At 41.2% G+C, this 27,451-nt stretch overlaps 1 protein-coding gene across 1 annotated transcript in view; it reads left to right on the top strand.

Moving 5' to 3' along the window:
* Positions 1-27,451, top strand: part of LOC138283997 (dual oxidase 2-like) — a 150,314-nt gene that overhangs the window by 86,198 nt on the left and 36,665 nt on the right. The window contains exons 16-22 of the mRNA XM_069222327.1: positions 1,883-1,999; positions 5,470-5,672; positions 5,891-6,076; positions 10,049-10,274; positions 13,207-13,300; positions 18,419-18,594; positions 19,649-19,730. Of these exons, the coding sequence (XP_069078428.1) occupies positions 1,883-1,999; positions 5,470-5,672; positions 5,891-6,076; positions 10,049-10,274; positions 13,207-13,300; positions 18,419-18,594; positions 19,649-19,730 (1,084 nt within the window). The remainder of the gene's footprint in view (positions 1-1,882; positions 2,000-5,469; positions 5,673-5,890; positions 6,077-10,048; positions 10,275-13,206; positions 13,301-18,418; positions 18,595-19,648; positions 19,731-27,451) is intronic.

Raw genomic sequence — 27,451 nt, 5'->3', positions numbered from 1 at the left:
GGCAGTGCAGGGGCCCCCAGGGGCCCCAGGACACCCCTTACCGCCAGCCTCTTCCTGGCAGTGCAAACCACCAGAAACAGGCTGGCGGAAGGGGGGTCATAATCCCCAGGTCAGCGCTGCCCTGGCGGATTATCACCGCCGGGGCTAAAACGGTGGTAAACCGCCGGCCCCGGCGGTGCGACCGCGGCGCTACCGCCGCGGTCGTAATAAGGGCCTCCGTACCGCCAGCCTGTTGGCGGTACGGACGCCACATTACCCCTGGCGGTCTCTGACCGCCAGGGTCGTAATGACCACCTATGTGCTTATGCACATTGAATGTTTATTTGCTTTCTTGCGCTGGTGACAGAGGGCTGGCCATTCACTGTAGAAGTGGATCACTAATTCACAAAAAGATACATTGCCATTTGAGAAGGCCCGTCTTCTCCTACACTGGTTGGACCATCAGGGGTGTAGCTTGATCAGTGAGCCTGGGTGGTGTGAGCTTCAGTGCGCCTCCAAAAGGCACGTTAGCCTCTGAGCGTGCATCCATAATATGATGGTGGCTCAGAGGCAGAGTAATTAGCTCAATTGTTTGAGGCCACTACATGGCACTACATGTTGGCCAAAGCTATCTGTATTACAGAAGGGGCCGTGCAAGCATGTGAGGTCACTTCTGTAATACCAAAGTGCCTGAGTGCCCACAAAGCAGGTGCACATGCCACCCCCCTCCAAACCCCACTCGGGACACTCTCCTCTGTGCCTTTGGGAGAAAGAAGGGGTGCCATAGATCTACATAACACTTGCTAGAATTCCCAAGGTGCGCATTACAGATGTGCCATGAACGCTGAGTGCCCACATATATGCACCGAAGAAGAGAGGAGGTCCACCACGTCTGTAGCTCATTGTATGCAGCCCATCCTCAGTCCTGATATCCTCTATTCCAGCCTCTGCTAATCAAAGACTAAACATCTTTTCAGAACTAACCAATGGTTTAACCTAAACCATTCTCTTCCTAACCAAAGACTCCTTATTACAAGGGAAACGGCATTCCTGTTCTGTTCGTCCACGCCAATTTCTGTCTGAAAAGAGATTACAAGTTTCTGAGTTTTACTGCTCCCGGTATGGCCAGGTCTGGTAAAACACAAGCACAGCCTCAGCTGTGAATGGCAGGTGAAGCTCCTGTCTGGTACATTGCCCGGTAATCTAGAGAACGGTGATATGGCGTTTTGCGTGCTAATCCCGATTACTGAGTCACTAAATTATAATAGTACAGTAATGGTATGATGATGCTACATTGAAAGGATAATTATGTTTGGGAAGTTACCACGCCGTCATTATTATGCAAGCCGACTCCACTGTAGTTACTAAAGTATAACCAAGCTCGATTACTCGATTTGTCTAACCATGAACACAGTTTCCATATTTAGCAGTATAGCGACAGTAAAGTAGCTTTTAAGTGATAAAGCAGTGGTAGTGTAGTTAGGACATTGCATTTTTAAATGCTACACTCACGTTCAGGTAGGGAATTGCTTGAAGTTGAAGGAAATAAAGTGATGCCCCATGAAATACTTGCTTTATAGCCCAATAGATGTGCACTTGACATAGGTTGCTTATGAGGTTCCTGGCTGTTTGTGATTTGCTTGAGTATTTAGTTGTTGTGTTGTGCTGTGACCTGTATCATGCATAGATACCTATACTAAGAATAAGGTTTCAGTGCCTCATACTGCAAGCTAATAGTCTGTATACTTGTATTTATATATGCGGGGTTCCATTGTCCTTGCATGTTCGTATAGTCAAATCTCTGAATGTGTTTTTTTTCTAATGCAGTATTTCTGGGCATCATATGTGTTTCTATACGTCTCATCATATCCACGATTAACAAACCACTCTCTTTGTTCTCCAGTGAGTTTACTTGTGGCTTGGATTGTCGCTCAGTCTCGAAAGAGAGATTTCAAAAAGATGCAGAAGAAGCAAAAGGAACAGAGCGTGAAGAGGCAGGGGTCTAGTGATGGTGTGGAAGGTAAGAAGATGCACAGTGATCTGACATTCCAAAAATATATATCACAGACTGCTCATTATATTCTTTGAGGATGCTCGATGCAATGTGGTAAAAATACCTTGAGCACTGTATACTACCTGGAAAAAATACAATACTGCAATTGTTTTCATAATTTTTAGGCCTAGCGTTAGCCAAGACGTTGTGATGTTAATAAAAATATATGTAAAATAAACTGTTGTAGGGAGTTTTAGTCAGCCCTCTTCATCCATCGGGTGCTGCAGTGTCATTAACATTTTGATTCTTCCCTTCGCGGCATACAGCAGGGGGCAAAGGTCAGCCCCCATCACCCATTGGCTTACGCAATGAGCACAGCTACACAATAACCCTTAAGTGACAGGGACTACTGATGCAATGTGCATATATACGTATGTATTGGCTTTTAGACAATGGTTGTTTGCATGCAAAAACCATTAATGTAGGTTCCCCAAATACTTTTCAACAGGGAGTCATGAAAACAGGTTTCTGGACGCGACAATATGTGAAAAGAACGTCTGTGTATATCTGTTGTGGTAATTTGGTGCGGTGGTGATGTGTTATGTTATTGATGGTGATGTGATATGTGTGTTTTGTGATGCTCTGTCTTTGAGCTGCATTATTGCAATGTTATGTGGTGGGCTTTGGTTTCTGTGTTGTGTTCTGTTTTGTTGTGTCATGCCCTGCTATGTTTTCATTTAGCTCCTAAATTGATTTGTGCATGTTTCATTTGTTATGTTCTGTTGTTTGCTTTAACTATGTGAGCAAATGGTGCTACTTTTTCTGCCAATATCAACATATGCCTTTAAAAGTTCTGCGACACACAACTATTTGCTATTGCCTGAAGTTGTAAAAGGGCGCAGGTACAGCTCAGCAACTAATTAAGACATGAGTCAGCCCAAAACTGTGGCTAATAGGGGGCTTTAACGTAGCGCTCCCAGTGCTCGCTTTACTGCATGGGTAGTCCCACGACAGCTTCATAGAAGTGAGATTGGGGGAAGACTGCCACCTAGAGGACAACGGGTAAAGATCCGACTATGGACTTTCCTAAATAGAACACACAGTTTAGACTAGAGCCTGTGTGTTACATAATCTGCAATAGGACGGTTTCATTTAGGTGAGGTCATGTCATTTGCCAAACAAATCTAAGGGGCATTTTTTTCTGGAAAACCAAAGGGAACAGGCATAAGCAAAGGACGTGAATCATATTAAAGCGATGATGCCCTGCTCAGAAGGCTTTTAAACAAATTGTCTAGTAAAGGAATCGGTGCCAGATTGGTAAACAGGATTTGAAGCTGGTCTGAAAGATGACCACATTGAGTAAATTCAGTGCATTCAGAGGAAAAGATGTCAAATGGAGTGCTACAGCCAGTGGTTATGTCCTCAACACATTTGAGTAAATTCCCAATTGATATTGAGGGGGCGTTGGATGGTACGACATATGTGCAGAGAATAGAAGGATCTGTAAAAGACTAATGATGCCCACAGATGGTTGAAAACGTGAGGAATTATATAAAAACAAAACGCTGAAAGGGGACAGTATTGTACAGTGGATGAAAGATTGACCTGTTCTTAGACTGGTCGCCTGCAGAACGAGTAGTTCCTTGCCAGAGGAGTAAAGGCTGGAAACTGCCATGGTGAGGATTACCTGAAATGGTAAAGAATATATCTTCCGGGTACCAGAGGTAGGCGGAGCATTGCTGAAAATTGGGACCCTGCCCGCTCAGAGAGGCTGCCGAATGAAGTAGGCGCCTCATTTTTCACTGTGTTGTCAAAAATTTGTCTGAGATTGAATTAATCAATAAACTATAATTAAGGCCCAGTGGCGGTTGGTGGCAAAATACTTTGGAGGGGGCTCAAAACACATACACAAAAAACTACACATAAAACACTAATATAACTACAAATCCACACTAATATACATATTTAAAAAAACACTTACCTTCCTCTATGTTGTGCAGCACATCCCTGTTGTTCTGCAGCATGTCCTACGAGTGTAAAGCCAACTCCCTTATCCAATCAAGACGCTGCTTTCATGCTATTAATCGGCATGAAAACAGATCTTGATTGGCTGGAGTGGGTCGGCTCCATATTCCAAAAGGCATTGTAGGTATGTGCCTGCTCTCCAACCCGGCTGTCTAAGACAGCCGGGTTGGAGAGGTTTGAATTGCGCATATGGGTATAACCATAGCAAGGTAGCCAGTCAAACCAACATGCACACTTCAAACTAAAGTTGCCACTCACTGCTGCCAATCTTTGGCAACGCCCTGCTCTCACACTCCGTTGCTGGCAGAAAGCATGACAAATTAAATAGTAATCAAATAATTTTATTACAATTTTATTTTTGTCACTTTCTGCACAGCATTGTGGGGAGCGACACGTCTCCAATCCCACCGAGGAACCGCCACTGTTGAGGCCTCACAATAGCATATTACTACATGCTTACCTTGTTCCCATGCCGACAAGTTTTATCACACTAAACATTTCTCAACATACCCAACCACCCCACGAGTACAAGGGGCTGAAGTGAAGTGAACTCTCACTCTGGGGCTGTTATGGTACTGAAGTATACTAGATGTCAATGAATACACGTAGGCAGGACAGGGTGTTGTACTTGGTTGTAGGGTTTTCAGATACAGCCTTGAGCTAACCTCATCACTGCAAATATGTATAAAAATAAATTAGGAAAAAGCATGAAAAACTCAAAACGCATTCTAAATGTGGTAGACAAAGTCAACCAAGTGTGAAGCACGTAGGACACATGGATCCTGGGGAGAAGTACAGGGTAGGAAGTAAAATCTTAAAAGTCACAACATAAGATTACACCTCAACAGGCAAAGGCTCATGGATGTGCCATGGAGGGCAGCAGGAAGTTTGTCAGAATGCTGAAAAATATATGTAAGCCAGGGGACGAGAAGAAGAGGAGCAGTGTGTGTGGGGGGGAGGTATGGAGGTGAGGGTTTGCTACCACTCACCACATCAATTTCGATCCCTTCTCTGAAACATTACCTCAAGGTATGTGGGTAGGCACATCTCCAAAGAAAACATTTAAACTGGGGCCTGGATCGTTTAAGGCAATGCTAAATGGATTAAGGAAGAGTTTATTTGCAGTATGCTTCAATAATGTTTCAAATTATTAAATGAAACCTTTTCAATCAGAAGTTTATAACTAGGGGTCTATATAAAAAAAAGGAGATAGGGTCAGGAGTAATAGCGTAAATATTTATGTTATGAAAGCTATGAATTCATGGAATAGCCTCCTTGTTTAGGTGGTTTAAATAAAACATAATAAATAATTCAGAGGCCTCAGACTGATGTAGAGAGCAACAGTAAGCAAGAGGCAATCCAGAAACCAGGTGTGGTCTACGTTTCAAGAGCAAGCAGCAAATAGGTAGACTTTAAATGCCTATTTGCCTTTACACCTGACAAATTCGATGTTGATGCATTTTCTTCCGTAGCCTCAGAATGGCGTGGTCCCAAAGAGCCCAGTCAGCGGGTCTACCTGCAGCTTCAAACGAACCAGCTCATCAAAGTGCTAGATGGCAGGTGGTCAGTGATTCGAAGCATAAACCTACATCACTTGAGCCAAGTAGAGGTCATCCAGTCCAACAATAAAGGCGGCAGAGCGCTGCTGCTGAAGATCCCCAAAGAGTACGACCTGGTACGTAAGGCCACAGCATGACTGCAAACAAGACTATCCTCCTGATGTAACCTGTTTCTCAGACTAATGCTCAAATTGTGGATACAGAAAGGTTTGAAATACTTGATAAATGAATCACTGACAGGAGAACATTATGACAAGGTGCTCTGGTAAAATCCTACTAATCCAAGTTGAGCATTGTAATGTCTACTGCTAAATGAATTCTCTTCTCCCGACAGGTGCTCTTTTTCAGTGGAGAAGAAGACCGGGCAGATTTCACTGGTAGTCTGAAAGTGTTTTTTGAGACAAACAGCATTGCCTACAGTATATCTCAGTTGAGTGAACAAGACCTTCTGAAGAAAGCGGTAACCAAACAGCAGAGGAGTGAGATTCTGGAGACCTTCTTCAGGCACTCTTTGTCACAGGTACACAAGATGAAGCCGAGAGAGGCGGGAGAGGGGTGGTAAAAGTTGAAACAAGGTTGAGCTTCTCAAAGCCTTCTTTTTGGCTAGAGCTATGCACAGCTGCAGCCAAATATTTGTTTTGTTAAGTAATGTATTGTAGTAGACTTCACTCCCAGGCTAAGCTGAAATTTCACTTTCATTTTTTCTGAATGTGAACTGAAACTACAGTTTAGTGAAACAATCATACAGTCTTGAATGCAAAATGTTCTGTGAAACACTGTGGTCCTAAAACACATTAGAGTGTTTTGTATTTACAATAGGTTGCTCTTTCCTGTTCCATTATTGTACTCACAGAGGACCCTAGTGATTATGGTTTGCAGCAGTGTACCATGCTACATTAAAAAGTGCCACCCTTATGAGTTGCTTAGAACTGAATGTAGTTATTCCTTATGAGACACCTGAGGTATCTCCCTTTGCCAAGTACTTCTTTTCAGTGTTTATTAGAAGAACACCTTCAACGGGCAATGGACATAGCATCAATTTCACTTGTCTGCTACTTTGCTTGCTCACCATTAGACATTTCTCCACCAAGATCTTTAACCTTTAGATTTCAAAATATGTGGAGTGATATACAACTGACAGCCTTCTTATGTGGTCTTCCAAAAGTCAAAGAGATTTTCTTTTGATACCTTTGTGAGTGGCCTGTTTTCTAACCTAACGATTATTGTATCCATTCCGTAAGGACAACAAAGCTCTCATGTTTCTTACTGCTTTTATACATTTGTGATTCATAGTGGATATCCCAACTTTAGTGTTTCTGGCTATCACCTATAATTCACCCTTCTTCACACATTCAGAACTTGTCCTCATCTGTCATATGTTATGTGTATTTGTAAAGCTCATTATTACCTGTGAGGGTACCTGATGCTGAGCAGGTGTGTGTGTGTCTGTGTGTCTAGCCCTGCCTGCAGTAGGTATGTCACAGGCGTTTGGAAGACTTACTCAGTATTACCATCATGGTATACATTCAACACTATGAGACTTAAGTTTGTGACTGGTGCATTCACATTTCTTTCAAAAGTATTGATCCGTAGTTGAAACTTTCACAAGGTTGTAATCCAATATAATCCAATGTCTCTCATCTTCATATTGCGTCCATATGTTTCTGTGCAAGTATTGCTCATTCATTAAGACAACAATGTGAACAATACATTGATCTGGTCGTGCCCCTATTAGAGTAAGTCTCAGAGTTCACAGTTACTTGCAATGGTATCAAAATGTAAGAATGTTTTGTACTCGTGGTTAACGGGCAGAATTAAAATAATATGTTTTTATAAACATAAATAAACTACCAAAATAAACTACCTTTACCAATCAAAATGTTAAGATCATACCACCATGACACAGTGCAGTCAAAAATGCAAAGTACAACTTCATACTATAACATAGGACAACTGCGTGATGTTGTCTGCCTCATTGGAACTTTTCAGTGGACTGGAAAGGATTTCAACACGCCAGAATGCTCCTGCTGAGACGTACGAACTATCATGGAACAACATTTTCTTCAGTTTACCACTGTGAAGGCATTTTCAGAAAAGACAGGAATTTACTATTTACATTCTAACAATGAGAGATGGATTCTTTTCAATCTTCGTAATTTTTAGTTAAAGATAAAGCTATGTGAAGTAGTATTTTAGCTTTTTCAATAAATATAAGGGTCTTGCACATTTTGTGCACTGCTAAGATTGCAGAGCAGGCGAAGAACAGGAAGACACTGTCCATGTCGAGGTGAATACTTAGGAACTTTTTGTGATGAGATCCATCAATCCACTTGAAGCCTTCTCCCCAATATTTACAATGCTGCTATCATGGTGTATAACAAGCTACATCCAGATTGCTTTACCTGCATTATCTGTAGACATAGAAAAGACCACAAAGTTAAGGAGCTAGTTTTGTTTGTATTCGAATTGACATGATCCTGAAAGTCTAATAGTTACATATGCTTAAACATGTGTTTGTTGCAATTAGCAAGATCCCAAAATGTGAAGCATTGGCACTGAGGCTGTCTCAAAGTGTAGAGAACCCAGGTTTGGAGGTATGTTCAGGGATACCATGGAGGAGCAGGGCTTCCTACTGACTTACACATTCTGTTATCCACGTTAGCTTCTGTTATGGGCCCTTTTCACTGTTTTTTGTGGCACTTTTCTTTTTGAAATATGTGAAATGAGCTAAATGCACAGGACATATGTCTGACAACTGCCTTAACTACGTCTAATGATGCACAGGATCAAATGTTTACCCTGGGATTCACACTCAAATCCCAGCAAGATGAAGACAACATTACAACCTTCAAAAAATGTATACACTTAGTATCAATTTTTGTGGGATGTAAAAATCTTTAATTTAAAGATGCTTATGTGATTGTGCTATATCAAATCACATTTTAGCATGATTACTTCCTACTGTTCAGCACTGTCTAATCCTTTAGAAATGCTGTTTTTTCATGCACTGAAATTACGTGGTTTCTTATCGCACAATGTCACATTGTTAGATCATGCCTCACTCTAAAGCTGTATGTGGTGGACAATGACATGTCTGACATAATTATCTACATTGTGTCCTGATGCGTCTCCTTAGCCCACCATGTGTGGGACATTAACTTCTCTACGACCAGTCTTAGCTGTGCCTTCTTTTGCCTCTCATTACTCTCCACATTCCGGACTTTAGGATATTGAAGATCAGTGTCTATAGTGTCACCGGATGTCTCTCATTAACCTTCCATGTCCTGTTCATTAGGATGTCTTAAGATCATTCTCCTCTGTCTTCTGATGATTCTCATTAAAATTGCATGCGCTTGAAATTGCCATGCACAGCTAATTACCCCACATATTATGACAGTCATAACATCTTATGTGACTTAATTGATAATAACTGGGCAACATTTGCTGATGAGAAAACTGTGCATGGCGAGGGCATGAGTTATAGTTACCTTAGGGTATGAGTCATAATTACTTGAAAAAACTCTAACAGCTACATTTCTGCAGTTTTCTGCCTGTAAAGTTTAAACCTAACGTCCCTGTACCCTTTATTTTTTAAATGAATTACAACGTTTTTTTAAATGCTAATTCCTAACTATAACATTCCTGTAACCTTTGTTTTTTCAGTGAATATATAAAGATATATATATATATATGCATATATATATATATATATATATATGCATATATATATATACACACACACACACACACAAACATTTATACTTACCTTAAATAGACGTTCCATGCATGGTAAAGGCATGTGTTGTAAAGAGATATGCGTGCTAAAGGTTTGCATGGTAAAAATGTGTGGTAAAGGCCAGGAGCGGCTCATGGGGCTTAGAAGGGGCAATGTGACGTGTGCTGGGGGGGCGAAATTAATTAAATAAATGAAAAATTCCACTTACCGTAACTCGCCACCACTGCGCCGCTCCTATCCTGCAGGCAGCAGCAGGCATAGGCTCCCAGCCTGCCCTGAGCCCAATCCTGATGCTGCTCAGAGCAGTGTTAGGATTGACTGGGAGTGCCCAGCCAGGGTGCTCCCAGACAGCCTGGGAGCCTGTGCATGCTCTCTCCAGCCCGGGGACACAGTGCCGGGCTGGAAAGAGCCTACTCCGCATGTGTGTTTGGCTGGCCCGAGACGACCGGCCAAACACACATGCACGCTGAGGGAACTACACAGTGTACTCCCCTCACTGATCGTCACCCCGATGCCCTGCCCCTTTTACTACAAAACGATAATAAGCATGGTTTATTATCGTTTTGTAGCAAAAGGTTTGCCACTGCAACTGCTGATACGGGGGTGACGTTCTTCCCCATAGCGGAGGAGCCGCCACTGGTAAAGGCACTACATGCTAATTACCGCATTGTAAAGGCTTTGTAAAGGCATATTGACATTGACATATCCGGGATTAATCTCTAGAGCATCTTCTCATGACTTCTCCTTATGTTTTAGGTGCTTGACATTGACCGGGCAGATGCTGGAGATCTCACTGTTGCAACTTCCCAGAAAGTGAGAGAGGCTTTGAAATGTGAGCTGAGCCGTGCCGAGTTTGCCGAGTCTGTGGGTCTGAAGCCACAGTCAATGTTTGTGGAATCAATGTTCTCTCTCGCTGATAAGGATGGCAATGGATATTTATCCTTTAGGGAGTTCCTGGATATCCTGGTGATCTTCATGAAAGGTGAGCACCACCAACAGCTACTGCTAACAAACCCTCAGAGAGGGTACAAAGGAAACTTCAAATCGCAAATGGAGTCCCTTGGTCCATTGTCACTTCCCATTAGACAAAAGAAGGCTATCAAGGAGTTTAAGTATTATGTTTGCAAGTTGTCAAAAGGGATATTGCAGTCTGGCTTCCAATCATGAGCTACATTTGATGAATTGACCAGGAATCGTTTGTCACTTACACCGCTATACACACACATACACACACACTCTCTCTCTCTCTGTCTCTGAACAACTTGAGAATGACAGGCTAAGACTACCAGGACAGTTGTACCAATTACATTGGCATTTGCAGAGATATCAATTAGATTGCAATGGCAATAAATAGTATGGAAAATAAAAAGGACCACCCAGGAGAAAGAGAACCATTGAACAGGAGCAAAACATGGGTTTGTAAAATTACGATCCTGGCTTAGAGGATTGCCTCTTCTAGAGAAGAAAAGTAGGTTGAAGAAAAAATGCGACTTACTAAGCCTCCCTTCTTTAAAGTGAAGAACTTCATTTAAACTAAGAGGCAGATGGGAAAAAATGCGAAATATTGATATTTCTTCAATCAATCAATCACAGACATTTGTAGAGCGCGCTACTTACCCGTTAGGGTTCCAAGGCGCTTAGGGGGGGGGACTACTACTGTTCGAAGAGCCAGGTCTTGAGGAGTCTTCTGAAGGCGAGTAGGTCTTGGGTCTGTCGGAGGTAGGTAGGGAGCGTGTTCCAGGTCTTCGCGGCGAGGTAGGAGAAGGATCTGCCGCCGGAGGAGGCTCGTTGGATGCGAGGGACGGTGGCGAGGGCGAGGCTCGCGGATCGCAGTTGGCGGGTCGGGGTGTAGAAGTTGAGTCTGTCGTCTGTCTGTCTTTCTTGACATTTTATTAAAGTAACCCGAACATCTGGATACTGCAATAAGTCAAGGCACAGCTCATCACACCTCACACAAAAAATGGAGGTGAAGAAGGATGAGCACGTTTTAGAACCCACCAATTATGTAGAGATTTTAAAGCTTGGGTCCAGCATCCTGAGAAACTGGCATGACTTTCGTACTCCCACTCTATCCTACTGAGGTAGGTGGAACCGCAGCAGGTGCCGCAGGCATCCCTCTGTGTTGCCGTGTTGCAATGTAATCCTTTCATTCTAGGGAAGCAATAACATGGTCAGGGGCCATTGTGGCAGGCTTGAACCGGTGGAAAGTTACAACTTTAGTATGTAAAAAAGTTATTGTTTTGGCTTTTGACCTAGAAAACGGAACATTAAATGGAGTAAGAATTTTATATATGCATAATAAAACTAAGGAAACTTTCCAGGCCTTGGTGTAAACAGGAGTAAAACAATGTTGTTTTGTTGCGGTTATAATCACTCCGCACATAAAATGTTCACTCACAATGATGTCATGTATTTCTGATGTCAGTATTTATATGCCATCCAGATAGCGAAATAAAATGTCCAAAATTAAGACTGGAAGTTGAAATAATTTATTTCGTGAAAGTGCGTTATTTGGGCTTGAGTCACTAACAAACAAAAGTGTAAAGTCTGGCGGGAGCTCTACTACTCTGCCTGAATGGACTTTAAATTTAGATTTCAATTCACAAGACAGGTGTGATAGTACACACAGAAAGCTGTGCTAAGTGCAGGTTTCCACACGGAACAATTGGCTCTGTTATTACTTTTTTAGGCTGCTTATGTTCCCTGTACATTGCGTGCAATTCCACACAGTGTGAAGAGCAGGCGAATGTGCAGAAGTCGTTTTTTTTGTGGTTTTTGTGTGTTTTCTATACGGGGAAAACATTTCCCTCAAAGGAGAAGCCCTTACGTACATTCCCACCAACTATGGGGGTGATACGTTCGCCTTTCAACCCTGAAAAGGTGTTTAATATACCCACTGGCTGGAGTAAATCTTTAATCAATTCCAGGGTAGGAAGAGGCAGATTCGAATCTGGGAATGCCCACCAACAAACAAGTTTGAGGGCGTTCACACAGTTATGATTCATAACCATACTCATGGCGATCCATTTCACACGACTTGCATGGGATATACTACTGCCAATTACTGAGACTTTACGCCTGCCAGGATTCTTTTTTGTGAATTCCTGGCAGGCGGAAACGTGGCCACATTAAGCGACCAATGTAGATTTATTGCTGAAAATAGTTTTGTGAATCAAGTCTTTATGTTATTTATCTAAACTGGGAATCCTTTACACACCAGTGATTTCGCTGTTAAAAAATAGTGCCACACTGCTCTAAGTTCAGGAAATTTAAATTGTGCTTGTCGGTGACAAATTCTAATGTATAGATTTTTACAAGGCATGCTAACTAACCTGTTCCATTTTATACACGGTATTTGGAAGTTACAGTATTATGCATCTTTTATGAAAGTTAAAAAAGCGTTCTATTGATTTTGATAACATGTAAAGATAATTTAATAGTATCGGAAGTAGATAACATTCGTCCTAATTTGTAAATATTGTAATATTTATAAAAATTGCTAAAGATTGTTAAAAGTGGCACATATGTTATTTAACGCTTCTTAATAAGCAGATTTAACACTTTTAGAAGTTTTACATGTCAGGTGGTAGTGTTTAATAGAAAAACATGTTTTTAAAACTCATATAACTTTTATGAGTGTGAGACAAGATAGTCATTACACGTGATTCCCTTCATTTGCACATGATTTCTTCAGTTCTTCACATTTTAGCTTTATGTATTATGAGTGAAACGTTTTTGCAGGAATTTCTGATGGGGGAATCGGCAATCATGCCCACCCTCACCTTTTACTCCTATGAGTAACCTACTTAATAAAGTGCAGCACCATGCCATAAGGTACTGGCTCTTATGTTTGCATTCAGATCTACTTCCCGTAACTGCCTCTCCCACTTGTCCATTTATCTGTCACTAACCAGGTACCCCGGAAGAGAAATGCCGACTGATGTTCACCATGTACGACATTGATGAGAAAGGTTCCCTCTCAAAGGAAGAGTTTGTCAGGATGTTGAGGTATTTCACTAACACTTATATCATGTCATTCCGTAAAGCTCACCAGTGACACTGGGTAATGTTTTTCAAGATATATTTCCCGCAAATGCAAAACAATCACAATAGCTGAAATCGGCATTATGGCTTTATCATTCCATGTGCAAATACTGTCCTACCATTAAACTTACTTTATAGCTTGTTGCCTCTGCCAAGAGGCCCTGAGGTGAATGAGCACTAATAGGAGATAAGAACATAGCAATATAACATGCACATCTGATATGAATACCACTTAAGAGTGGTGTTGATTCTACTGTCCTCAATTACACTTCTTTCTCTCTTGGTTGTTGTTGCTTTTTGGCACTTGTTTAGCGCACACCCTGTCCTTATAGGTTTATGCCTCATAATGTTGATCCCTCACCTGATCTGACAGATGGTAACTAACGAGCAAGAAAGGGTGGAATCTGTGGACTTACACAAAATGCCACTGCGCAGATTTAGAAGCCCTCACACAAACACGATTATATGCACTCAGTATGCTCTGCTTCTTTCCTTCTTCTTTTTTTAGGTCAAGCCTAGACAGCGCACATGTGCTGTTTGCAAGACCTGCTGTATTTAGTAAAAGGGCTTTGATCCCAGCTGCTGCTTACCATAGGTTGACTGCAGTGTTGCTCTTCTTTGCTGCCTTGTAACTGGTTCACACAGCTAAAACATCACTTCCATTCTTGGCTGAGGAGCACCGAAAAAGTACAGTGTTCTTGCGCATTGATTGTTTATCTGTTTCCTGCCTAGGCTTATGTTCTGATGCATGTGTTCCTGACCCTGTTTTTGAAGTGTTGCTTTTCTTCCTCTACGCTAACAAGAGTTCAATTGCAGGCATTGTGCAGTTGTCATTTTGATTCCATTTTGTTAACAATTACAATGTATTTAAAACCTTTTTTTGAGGCATGGGAGAACCAACGCCAAGACTCAAACCAGGCTCCCCAATCCCAAAGTCGGCAGTGCTGGATGTTACTCCACATCCTCTCTCTAAATATTGCTGGTTTTATGTTGTTAGACTTTTCATCCTTGGCGTGGTCTCCCTTAACTTTTTGCCTCTGTTCCCCAGGTTGTTTCTGTGCGCTGGACTCTGATTTTGCTGTTTTTGTTACCCTGGGCACTTTACCACTGCTAACCAGTGCTAAAGTGCAAGTGCTCCTTTACAAAATGTGTATGTAATTAGCTTATCCATGATTGGCATATTTGATTTACCAGTAAGTCCCTAGTAAAGTGCACTAGAGGTGCCAAGGCCTGTAAATCAAATGCTACTATCGGGCCTGCAGCACTGGTTGTGCCATCCTCACAGTAGCTCTGTAATCATGTCTCAGACCTGCCATTGCAGTTTCTGTGTGTGCAGTTTTAACTGTAAATTCGACTTGGCAAGTGTACCCAGTTGCCAGGCCTAAACCTTCCCTTTTCTTACGTGTCAGACACCCAAGGTAGGCCCTAGGTATCTCCAAGTGCAGGGTGCAGTGTATGGTTAAGGTAGGACATATAGGGGGTCATTCTGACCCCGGCGGGCGGCGGTTGCCGCCCGCCTGGCGGGAACCGCCATTTGGCCGCACCGCGGTCAAAAGACCGCTGGTGCCATTTCAACTTTCCAGCTGGGCTGGCCTGCGCTACCCAAGGTAGCGCCCGCCGGCCCAGCGGGAAAGAGGCCTGCAACACTGAAGCCGGCTCAGAATGGAGCCAGCGGTGTTGCAGGCGTGCAACGGGTGCAGTTGCACCTGTCGCGCTTTTCATGCTGGGGCCCTGTTAGGGGGCCCCTAGACACCCGTTACCGCCAGCCTCTTCCTGGCAGTGACAACCGCCAGAAACAGGCTGGCGGTAAGGGGGTCAGAATCCCCATGGCGGATTCGCCTAGCCAGGGGTAAACCGGCGGGAAACCGCCGGCCCCGGTTTTCTGACCGCGGCTTTACCGCCGCGGTCAGAATGGGCAAGGAAGCACCGCCAGCCTGTTGGCGGTGCTTCCGTCATTCGCGGCCCTGGCGGTCTTTGACCGCCAGGGTCGGAATGACCCCCATAGTATTGTGTTTTATATGTCCTGACAGTGAAATATGCTGAATTCGTTTTTCACTGTTGCAAGGCCTGTCCCTCTCATAGGTTAACATGGGGGCTACCTTTAAATCTGATTAAAGTGTAGATTCCCTTTGGGAGCAGATGGAAATGTGGAGTTTGGGGTCTCTGAGCTCACAATTTAAAAATACATCTTTTAGTAAAGTTGATTTTAAGATCGTGTGTTTGAAAATGCCACTTTTAGAAAGTGAGCATTTTCTTGCTTATACCATTTCTGTGATTCTGCCTGTTTGTGGATTCCCTGTCCGGGTCAGTTTGACAGTTGAGCTGGTTGCACCTCACACTAGACGGTGACACAAAGGGAGCTGGGGTGTAGCCTGCATATCCTGATGAGCCATCTGTGCTAGGAGGGAGGGGTGGAGTGGTCACTCACACCTGAAAGGGCTGTGCCTGCCTTCATACAATGCAGTCTCCAACCCCCTGGTGAGTGTCTGGGGCCTGGCCTGGGCAAGGCAGGATTTCACATTCAAAAGAGACTTTACTTTGAAGTAGGCCTACTTCAAAGGAGAAATTGGGTGTAATAAGGGCACACAAAACCACAGATTTTAGAAACCCTTTTGGAAACAAGAGGAACCTGGAGAAGAGCTGAAGAGCTGAGGGAGAAGAGCTGCCCTCCCTGTGACTGTGCTTTGTGGAGCTACCCCTCAGTTGCTGCTTCTGCCAGAGTAAGAGGGCAAAGACTGGACTTTGTGTGCCTTCCATCTTGAGTAGAACTCACCAAGGGCTTGATTTAGAGCTTGCCTCCTGTTGTTTGAAGTCTCAGGGACAGCAAAGACTTCTCTCTGCCAGCACCTGGAGTCTCTGGAGAGACTCCTATTATGCCCTGTGGTGCCCATCCAGTTTCTCGGACCCTGAAAGGAGAAGCTGACAGCCTAAAGAAAAGGAAATCCATGCACAGAGCGCCGTGCTGGGAAAAGATCGACGCAACTCTGATCTGCAGCTGAAGAAACGACGCGCCACCAGCTCAGCGGCTGAAAATCGATGCTCGCTGGAAATGCGACCGAAGAGTCGACACACGGAGCAGGAGTGGTTTTTGAATCATTGTGTGGCTGGATTTCCGACGCAAGTACCGCTGGGCGTGTAAAAACAACACAAGGCCTACCCGGACCCAAGAGTGCTGACCGGATCGACGCACCGCTCTCCTGCGGAGAGAAGGAACGACGCAGCCCGACCCGACGAAAGGAGAAACAACGCAAGGTTCTGCTCATGAGTGGAATCGATGCACCTCAAGCCCTTTTTGACGCACACTCGCCCATGCTGGGTTATTTTTGACGCGCCCAAGGTATATTTTCACGCTAACAGTGTTAGTGTGTGTTTAAAATTACTTAAAGACTCTTTTTGCATTTTTTCTGATAACTTGACTTGTGTACTGTGGATTTTTGTCGTTTTGGTCTTGTTTTGTTTAGGTAAATATTTCCTATTTTTCTAAACCTGTGTTGTGTCATTTTGTAGTGTTTTCATTACGTTACTGTGTGTGTTGGTACAAATACTTTACACCTAGGACTCTGAAGTTAAGCCTACTGCTCTTCCAAGCTACCAAGGGGGTAAGCAGGGATTACCTGAGGGTGATTCTCTTTTGCCCTGACTAGAGTGAGAGTCCTTGCTTGAACAGGGGGTAACCTGACTGTCAACCAAAGACCCCATTTGTAACATATTTCTGATGCGTTTTTTTGGGCTCAGCTGGCGGCATTAGGAACATAGGTGAGCGGGGACAACAATATGTGCATTTGCTTTGTTCAGACACGCAGCATTGCTTTGTTCAGGCCGTTTTTGTTGCATTTCCGAATTTTTTGTTATTGAAGGTTGCCCTAACTCTTTTACAAAGAGATGTTTCTTATGAGTATGAAATGCACTAAACTGTTCTACAGAGCTGTTTTATTGAACGCAAGGGTGGCGTAATGATCTCTTATTTTGCCTTTCCACGTTGCATAATTTAGTCAAACATTCCTCATAAGTTGCTCCTCCAGTGCCACATAATTTCAGTGGTCCTTCATAATGACTCGCCTACTTGACTTGAAAGTCTATGTCCTCATCTGCATCTAACACAGCATTACGTCACCTGTTCTTGTCAGAACGTAAGGCCTAAAAACGTGTATTTTCCTTATATTAGTGAGTTTTGCTTTTTTTTTTAAATAAAAGCGTATCTTGGTATTTTACATTTTGATTTGGAAGAAGATTTTTAAGGAAATCTATGAGTTACTTATTTTGTTTGGTTAAAGGCTGAGATGGGCTGAAGGTTTGAGTGATTCTTTTTTTAGCAGAGCTTTTAGGCATAGAACTAGCATAGTGCCATCTACGCTGAACTAGAAAGGGACAACAACTTTTGCCATTTCTACAGCAAAGTCTTTAAGCATGGGATTAGCTAGGGCCATCCATGTCAAGCTGTAAACTTACAAAAGCTTTTTACCACTCTAGGCACAATAGTACAGCTTTGTATTGGAAATACCATCCAAGCTAACCTGGAATGAATAAAAGCAACCCCTGACCCATGTTTTTGTGTCATTACAGCATTTCAGAGAGGTTTAGCTTTGTCCAGACACAAGGGAGTACCCAGTATAAGTCATAACAATACCCTTTCAGGCTTAGAGTGCTGCATAAATTATTCACAAAAGACAGCAGAGAACTCTGGGTAGTTCCCAAGTTTTGGTGGAGAGTAGATCCTATATGGAGCATCCTACCACAACACCGGCACTCTGAATCAGTGCACCTCAAATGTTTTTAAACATAGGACTAGATGGAGCCATCTATGCCAAGCCTTAAAAGTACACTCTAGGCACAGTACCACTGAAATATGACACCCTGTTTTTTTTAATGTTAGTTCATGCCTCACTTCAGTACCTAACTATGTTTTCCAGTACATTTCTAAGGGGTTTTGTAACATAAGCTAAAGTCTTAGCATCTAGCCTTTCTATAAAGTATTTTTAGCCTTTGGTTTAGTTCATAGTTTGGTAACATAATATTTAAAGCGTGATATTCTGGCATACGGTAAATTAAGTAACAAGCTCATGACTTTGCTTATCGTTCTAGGTCTTTCATCGAGCTGTCCAACAATTGCCTCACTGGAGAGCAAACAGAGCGGGCAATCGAGTGCATGCTGAGTGGGGCTGGGTTTGAGAACAAGGAGACTTTCACCTCGGAAGACTTCCACTTCATGCTTAAGGACCACGACAACGTGCTGCGCTGCACCACCCTCTGTATTCAAGGTCAGCCACATAGAGCAAACAAATTGAAAATGGCCACTGCAGGCCAACTAGCTCTTTTAGCAATGCATAGAAGCACTCATCTATCAATTACTAAAAAAACATGACTGTTTCAATTCCACGTTGAAGATGCAATAAAAAGCACTGAGGCTATATACTAATGTAACCTATGCCGTTCACATTGGCGTAATCTAAGCATGAACATTGTTCTTCATAGCTCTAGAAGCAAATGGGTTGAATTGTGGAAAGAACATAATCTGACCAAGAACAGGCATAATTATCCATCCACCAGCATCCTTATCAACAGAGAAACGTTGGCTTTTCTGCATGTTTTTTTCTTATGGGCCTGTTCTGAAGTAATGTGTTAGAACAAGGTGAACTACATTTATTTGCAGTTAAGATTGCATATTTTAAGCCACATATTCAATAGATAGTTACATTTCACTTTTGCTTGGAAGTCATAGCCAGTTTTCCGTATGCTTCCATTTTTCCGAAGCCTATTAGATGCCAGTTTCCGCCCATCAGTAAATGCCCATATCAGCCCAATAATAAAAGCCAATATCAGGCCAATAGCAAATTGTGACTAGTGAATTAAGAAACAACCACTCCAATTTGATTGTAGAGATTTAACTTTATACCCAGAGAGGTTCCTCTGTTGCATGAGTGAGCAACTTCGACAGAGAAGTGTGGAGAAGCCTACATTGTTACCCTTTCCCTTCTCTCATCCACACCCTGATCCCACACACATTTTGAGTAAGTCCATCAGTGTCTGGTATTGTCAATATGGCATCATTAACAAAAAATATAGATAAACAAGAACAATGTTAAGTTTGTCAAGCAGACCTACCCTTGTTTTACTTGTAGATTTGTGCAGTTGTATACTGCTGTGTTGGGGGTCATTGGAGCTGGAGAGGCTGCCTTTACTTATTAAGCAGGTATCATCGCTTTTGTCATAAAACATAGTCTCCTCATATGGCCCACATGTATTCCAGCGCAGATACTACAGGGGTTACCTATTTTTTGTACTCATTGTAATTTTGTCTCTTCTCATTTTAAGGATATGAAAATAAGGAACTTTTCAAACAAAAGTTAGACCGAATCTCATTCATCGACAAGGGCCGCAATGAATCCCTGGCATAGTAAGTAACAATGACATTGCTTGCACATTTACTCACCTCAACTTTGACTACTGTTTTGAGGGAAGCGCAGAATAGTCAGCTTGCCGAGTTATTACATCCTCATTATGGCTATGCTTCACTGTATTTCCTTTGCACCTGCAAAGCTGTTTCCTGTTGAATAGAAGAACAACAGACAGAAGTAAACATATTCCAAAACGACCATCAAAGCTTAAGAAGACAATTGCTTTGGTAACATAAAAAACGGAAGCTGCATATCATTTGGCTTCAGTTTGATGGCCACAAGTATAGAGGAAGAGAAAAGGACAGGGCAGTCCTCAAAGCTGCCTAAGTCCTAAAAGCAGAAATTATCTGGAATCTGATCCAAAGAATCAATGCCCTTCAGAACTGCAATGAAAAATTAAAAGCCACACCAAAAAATGAAAGGTTAAATGTTGGAAGAAGCACAAACCTTGGACTTTTGCTTAACGCCTGTTGAAGTATGTTACAGACTGGCATAATTAGTTGAGTAAGGCCTTTTAGGAATCTTTTCACAAATTAGACATGCATTTCTTACCCATGCTTAAATCCATAACAAAAAATCCAGATGTAGCAACCATTAGGTCAACACCTAAGTAAAGTAATCACTTAAACCCCCACCCAATTTCTATCCCTATTTTCATTGAAAGTATGAGGCCCTCTTGGCGATATACATATCTTTGGCCAGAGGCATTTTATGAAGACACAAGAGCTGTCTTTTCCTGTGCCCCTATCCGAAGATCATCAACAACCTAGATGGTTTTCCCTAAGCTTTTCATCATAGTTTTTGTTCTGTATTTTGTGTTACACTAGAAAATCAATGTATTACTAGTTTTATGGTTTCACCATACAATGCAGTTGCCTATATGTAACTAGCTGAGGGCATTAAGCCACATGTGTGTTTATTGGTAATTCAAACTAGATGACCTGTGGACAGGAAAGATGGGTCATTGAAATTGTCTAACAATGACAGAATACAAATCAATAACGATCACTATAAAACTAAAAAGAGCCCCCATCCCTGCATACCTGAAGGACCATAGAAAATTGGGATATGAGATAGGCACTGCACAAAGAATGAAAATGCAGAAAACATGTTTATGTTCCTTCTAACTGTGGTAGTGGGGGAGAAGGTAATTTATCCTTCACAGTGACAACATATCCAAAACCTGTAGAGGCTCTGGGCCTGATGCACAAGATAAATGCTCCAATAGCTTTACCCCTACGTTTGTTGTAGATTTCCTAATTTAAAGAGGTTTCCAAGAATACTCATTAGAAGGGTCGAGTGTAATAGGCTTCCAAAGAGCCTTTCTGAAATCCTTTTTTTAATTTTATTTTTAAGTAAATACACATATACATTTATATTTATTCATACCAAAATCTTGAACAAGTGCAAATGTGCTTTCTATTTTTTATTTATTTTTGTACTGCCCGAATTAAATCCTTCCCTGATATTTCACCAATTTCTGAAGTTCATCATAGCCACTCCTGCCCTAGAAAGGGATTTACTCCTGTCCCGACTGAAGTATGATTTGTTTCCAAGGTGGCAATGGGCTAGGCAAAGGTTTTTACACATTAACAAGATTTTCACACCCACGAATACACACACCCTACCCCTGTGAATAGATTTGCTCACACTAAATTTTTTGTGTACGCAAATCCTTTTTAAAGGGTAAAACAACCACCTGTAGAAAGTGGATTATTAATTAGAGTTGATGGAAGTCCAGCACAAATAATAATGTCACTATCATTTATGTAGAGTAAATGTTTCAGTAACTTAAACTTGAGCTCAATCCCTCATTGCTATGGCACGAGCAGACAGACTTAACTTAAGAAAATGAGTAAAGCATTTAGGAATACCAGAATAGTTAAAAGTCAAAAACACAATATAAATTCCTCTTCAATGTAAAAAAAGACAATAATTTAATAAACAAAGGGACAACAAAACTACAAAAATCCAATAAGGTGAACCAGAGCTATGAATTTTTAAAGTTTTAAACCAAAAGTGTTACCCACCAGTGTGGGTCAACTAGTCCTAGTACACTAGGATCTAGACGCAAATTGAGGCTGACCACAATAGAACGTGAGTCAGATACACCAATCAGGGTTGACCCAGTCGGATATTTTACCTTTGGACTTCTGAAATCCAGAATCCTCCAGCAAGGGAAGGCAGCAGGCTTTATCCAAGTAGGACTCCACAATGTTGATTGGCATTGGACAAAGTCCTGGTGGAGCAATTGGCTTTGTGCAGGACTTGTATGCCCACTTCAGAGGTGTGGCCAAGAAAATGAGCAACCCCTCCCCTGCTGTCACTTCAAAACAGTTCTGGGGGCAAATCCTTCCTCACTGGGATTGGAGCCTGGCTGACTAGGGGAATAAAGACAGGGCATGTGCAGGTATCTTCTGATATTTGCATGTGACAGGGGAGGCCTCATCGAAGTTAATAAAGTTCCGTGCACTGCTGAAATGGTCATCCTGCAGAGGAAAACAACACCGACCCACACCCAGGCCTTTGCCTTTGATTTAAAAGCAGTTTTCACATCCCATTAAGGGCTTGAGCACTCAGAGGACTACAGCTAAAGGCTAGCGCAAATTAGCCTCCAGAGGCTTTAGGCAGGGAAAAATTACCTTTTCTTTTTCTTAGTTTTTATTAAAAGTCTTACTTCACCAGTGAATATTGCTTTTAGTGCTTTTAGTTCGATAATGAGATTTTTTGCTGTTTCTTAACTGCAGAAAGTATTATTAAATGTAACAGTGCATCCCTGTGATTGTCTATGCAGCCTTTGACACATTGAAAATAGTTTTTGGATGCTAGTCAAAGTAAAGAAATGTTTAACTTTAACTTTCTACATGTCCTACCTACTTTAAAATAACATGCACCCTGCCTTACGTGATACAAGAACTACATAGAAGTAAATTATTAATATTTAAATAGGGTTTGTCTTAGGCATTATTTTGACTGTTCGAATTGTGTTTTTTAAACTTCTAAAGTCAGGATACAATGGTAGGCCTTAAGTCATGCTTACAGTGTCACTGTCCTGATACAGTCTATGGCCCTGACTCTGAGTTGCATTGTACTGGGGCTGTGGTAAAATTGCCTGCAATTTTAACATTACTGCTGGGTACATTCACCCCATTATTATGCAATTATGATACAAACTCCATGGAATTGGGAATTGCCATGTGAGTTGGTAAAAGAAGGAAGCGGTGGTTTAGTGGAGGAACTGGGAAGTTTCTTTCTAGCATGGGAGAAGAATGCTCCACCTGGCCGAAAAAAGTGAAATGGGCTTGACTGCTGCTGCAGAGTCTCCAGTAAAGTTTCCTGCTGGAATTGCCAGCTAGAAAATCATGTTGGTAAAACCGGGTGAAGCAAAATCGAAATATATCATAATAATACAGACCGAGATCAACACATATACACATCCTTTAATTTGTTCTGCATAAATAATAACAAGTGTCTATAGCTCTCTGACTCCTTCTTTTTATGTAGGGTCCCCTTCTACACTAGGCTTCTTTTCTTACCACTCCAGTTCACTGAATTGTCCTTAAATTGGACTCTCCTTATACCATGCCTAGTTTTTCCTTCATTATTTTTTTATTATTTATCTCACATAACATCTATTTGCATGGATCTGAACAAAGTAAGTATTGCAACATTCTGATTTTCTTTCATAATATTTTATTTATATTTTCAAACAATAACATGGGTGGATTAAAACGAAATACAAATTTAGTGTATAATACAGAATTTAAGCAGATAAAGAGTATAAGAACACAACATTACAATGTGTTTCTCAAAAATTCATCCGAAAGAGACCACCAACTCAGATTCCTTGATTCTGTGTTAGGTGGTGAAGTAACAGCTGAATTAAATCCTCTCTTTGTAAACTTAACCCAGTCGTGCCCAATGTGATAAGATAATACAGTTGATGACTTCTTTTTAGAAGTAATATAGTATTCTCTATAGCTGTTAGAGTATCAAATAATTCACATTTATTTCTGTTTTAAAATATTTTAAAACTTCATAGACATATAAATAATGTGTTAACATGATACAGCTTCTCTTATAGGAAGAATTTGTAAATTGAATCTCATACCATACTCCAAAAAATAGTTACTGGTTTACATTAAAACTGTCACACATGCACCTGGTTCCAACCATGGAGACAACACTGGAGCCGATACTGGATCTCCACTCCCTGTCACGAAGACGCAGGACCTATGTATGTTACACCTAGATCCGCTGGCTTCCAGAGGGAGGGAGACGAAATAAGAAAAGAAACCTGTGGTACAGGATCTGCTCAACACTGATACTACACTGCATACAGAATGTGTCATTCCTGAGACCTTCTTGAACTGTGAAGGCAGGTGTTTAAGGGACAGCACCTCAGGTTTTGAAAAGACGCAATACTCTGGGAATAACAAGAAGAGGCAATTATTAACGATGCACTAGCAAGTCTCCACAAACATCATCAATGCATTACTTCAGCAACCAACATTGCAGATTTCTTCTAAATCACAGTATAGAGCAGAATAGCCATGTTCTCAGATACGAATCTCTGAAAAACCTTGAGGAAGAACATGAAATATGAATTAGAACTTCTGAAACTCCCTGGGCTACTCAGATCATAGTTAGAATTTTGACACTTTCAAAATTACACTTGGAAAATAGGATATAGGATGGGGTTACTGACACTCCCAAGGTTTGCAATATTGCCATTCAAAGGTTTAGAAATAAACATAAGCAACAAGGCTGAAAATGAAAATGGTTATATTGTATTGTATATTGTATTCTCCTCTAGCAATAACCATTTAGGAACAATGACCCTGCCATCATGTCTAAACCTTAACAAGCCTTATTGTACTAAAAATGCCCAATGATAAAGTTGGCAAATATGTATATCGCTTTAGAGGCTTGTAATTTATTTCAAGCAATGCACATTTGTTTGATTTGAAATATAAGATAAGTGACTAGAGAATCAATGTTTAAAAAAAGTTCTGGAGGAAAAAACTGGCAACATGTGGCAAGTAAATAAATGATTGTAGGGGAAGTAACCATTAATCAATAATCAATCCTTCCTCACCAAGGTAAATGAAGTGTGGATTGAAATATTTCATCTTCTGTAAGCTCTAGGATATTTTCACAATTTAGGTGGATAAATAGTTCTAGTAAATGGAATACCTAAATATTTACTTGAGGAATTAACCTATAAAATACCTGAGTTATCTATCATGTATGAAAAACATATTCCGTTAAGAAGGAATTTTTTTGATTTGGAACAAATGTTGAAGGGGTTACTTACAAATAATAAAATATCATCTGCATAAGCTTTATGTGATTATTATTAATCTGAATACCCCAAAAACAATTATTCGTACAATCGTTGTGAAGCAAATGTTCTAGAACCAATTCGAAAAGCAAAGACAAGGAAGCAGAAGGAGCTGCGTATAAACACTTTGCCAAATTGATGAATTGTGAAGCAAAATTAAATGTATGCAGAGTGCTAAGTAAGAAACCCTAATACATAAGATCAAAAGATATTTCAGCATATACATCTGATAAAACACACAAATCTTTCAAATGGACGAACTCGCTAAAAAATGGCATAGCAATCTGGTATTATAAGATGAGTACCTACCTTTTAGAAAACTAAACTGATCAGCATAAATTATTGACTGGATCTCTCTGCCAAACACTTGGCAAATATTTTAGATTACAATTGCAGTGCAGATTAATCAATTAAATTGGTCTAAGATTGTTCACAATTTAATTGTATTATCCCAGGTTTAGGCAGGAGTAAAAGTAATGCTTCTTTGAAGGAATCATTTATGTCACCATTCAAAATAAAATGAACAAATAGTGACTTTGGGCATTGTACCAAAACTGGAGAAAAACCTTTTAAAAAATTCAGCATATTCTGAATGTTTCTTTAATTTCAGATGTAGAAATTCCTGAATACAATCACATTTTATTGTCATCTGATAGTTTTGGTAAATCCAAATGGGAGAGAAAAAATGTATTATATTACTTTCTAATGTCACACATGGAACAAGAAACAGAAATTATACTTCATTTCTGGCATTTACTAGATTAAATTTCTTAATAGGGGTTGCAAGCAGTAGCCATGTCCACTATGAACAAATACGGATGAGACATCTCACAAGAAAAGACAGTGCTTTATTTTATTAACCACTGCGGCCTCATCTCCAACTTTAGCTCCTCTTCCAAATCTATTTACTTTCCTCTCTTTCAGTATCATCTACATATACCAACCTGTCTTCCAACAACATTTTTCTCACAACTGTCAGCTCATCCTCAATCTTGCTCCCTCTCTCGCTTCCAATGTTGGTCTTCCTTCAACACTGAATTCATATTTCTCTCTCTCTCTGTCTCCCTTCCACTCAACTTCTGTACTCCACATTTCTCCAAATCATACCAATGTATTTTAATTTGTCTTCATTCCTCCATTCCTTTGTTGCCTTCCTCCCACCTGCCTCTCTAACTCAGTATGCCCTTCACCTTTGTTGTGTTTTCCCTTGGTTCATTCTTTTCTTAGTGGGGAGCTTGCCAGGCCTTCCAACTCATTTAGTACTCTCTTCTATGGTGTCACAAAACAAATCACAAACTTATAACTGTTGACTCATTATAAATGCAGCAACCATTGTCCCTTTTTATAGTCCAGCAACATATTTTTAGCTACCGCAGACAGTTACAAAATTTCTAGTAGCCCACAGGCAGGAGACAGCAAATACCTTTAAGTTCTTAGTTAAATCTTTATGTGTGGTGAACTGAGATGGCACAAAAGGCGTAAAGTAACCTAAATGTCTGTGTGTGTGCATTTTATGGTGAGCAGTTTGAGTGTACATCATAAATGTGATTCTACTGTACCAATAAAAATCATGGGCTTTATTCCGCATAAAGTACAGGTTCTCAGGAAGTAGTTAGTCACGTTATGTGTGAGTCTTGCCTTGCTTTGGCAGTGTCTCTTGACTTTAAACAAAATCATTGCGATGGCAGCATATCAAAAGACACAAATATGAGTAAAGCAGAAAGTGCACCTGTAGTCAAACAGACGTGGAAGCCTCATATCCTTCAGGGTCAGAATCGGGTCCAAAAGCATCCCTTGCAAAAATGTTCAAACCAGTCCCACTCCCTTGTTCCTCGTTCTCTTCCCCCTTCTCCTACATCCATTTTCCATCTCCTCCCTCTTCTCCCATTATCAATACTCTCTCTTTCTCTCTTTCCTTCTGTTTGCTTTCAACTCTAGTCTTTTTCCCTTTGCAACTCTCTGGGGGTTATTACAACTTTGGAGGAGGTGTTAATCCGTCCCAAAAGTGACGGTAAAGTGACGGATATACCACCAGCCGTATTACGAGTCCATTATATCCTATGGAACTTTTAATACGGCTGGTCGTAAATCCGTCACTTTACCGTCACTTTTGGGACAGATTAACACCTCCTCCAAAGTTGTAATAATCCCCTCTGTCTCGTTCCCTTTTTGTTTATGCTCCACATTGTGCCTGCTGTGGTAAAGTGGCAGAGGCACCAGTAGTGGATGTCAGAAAATGGCTTCCATGGAAATAGCCAATCTGGCCCTGATAGGAGTAAAGACAACCAGATCCGGATAATGTCACATCGTGAACTATAGTCTGATCCCACCTGAGCGGTGGGTGCACAATCTGACACTGTGACAATTCAGGATCTC

Source organism: Pleurodeles waltl, chromosome 3_1 (genome assembly GCF_031143425.1).
Source record: "Pleurodeles waltl isolate 20211129_DDA chromosome 3_1, aPleWal1.hap1.20221129, whole genome shotgun sequence".
Lineage (NCBI taxonomy): Eukaryota > Metazoa > Chordata > Amphibia > Caudata > Salamandridae > Pleurodeles > Pleurodeles waltl.
Note: the sequence above shows the minus strand (reverse complement) of the source record. Positions and strands in the feature narration are given on the sequence as shown.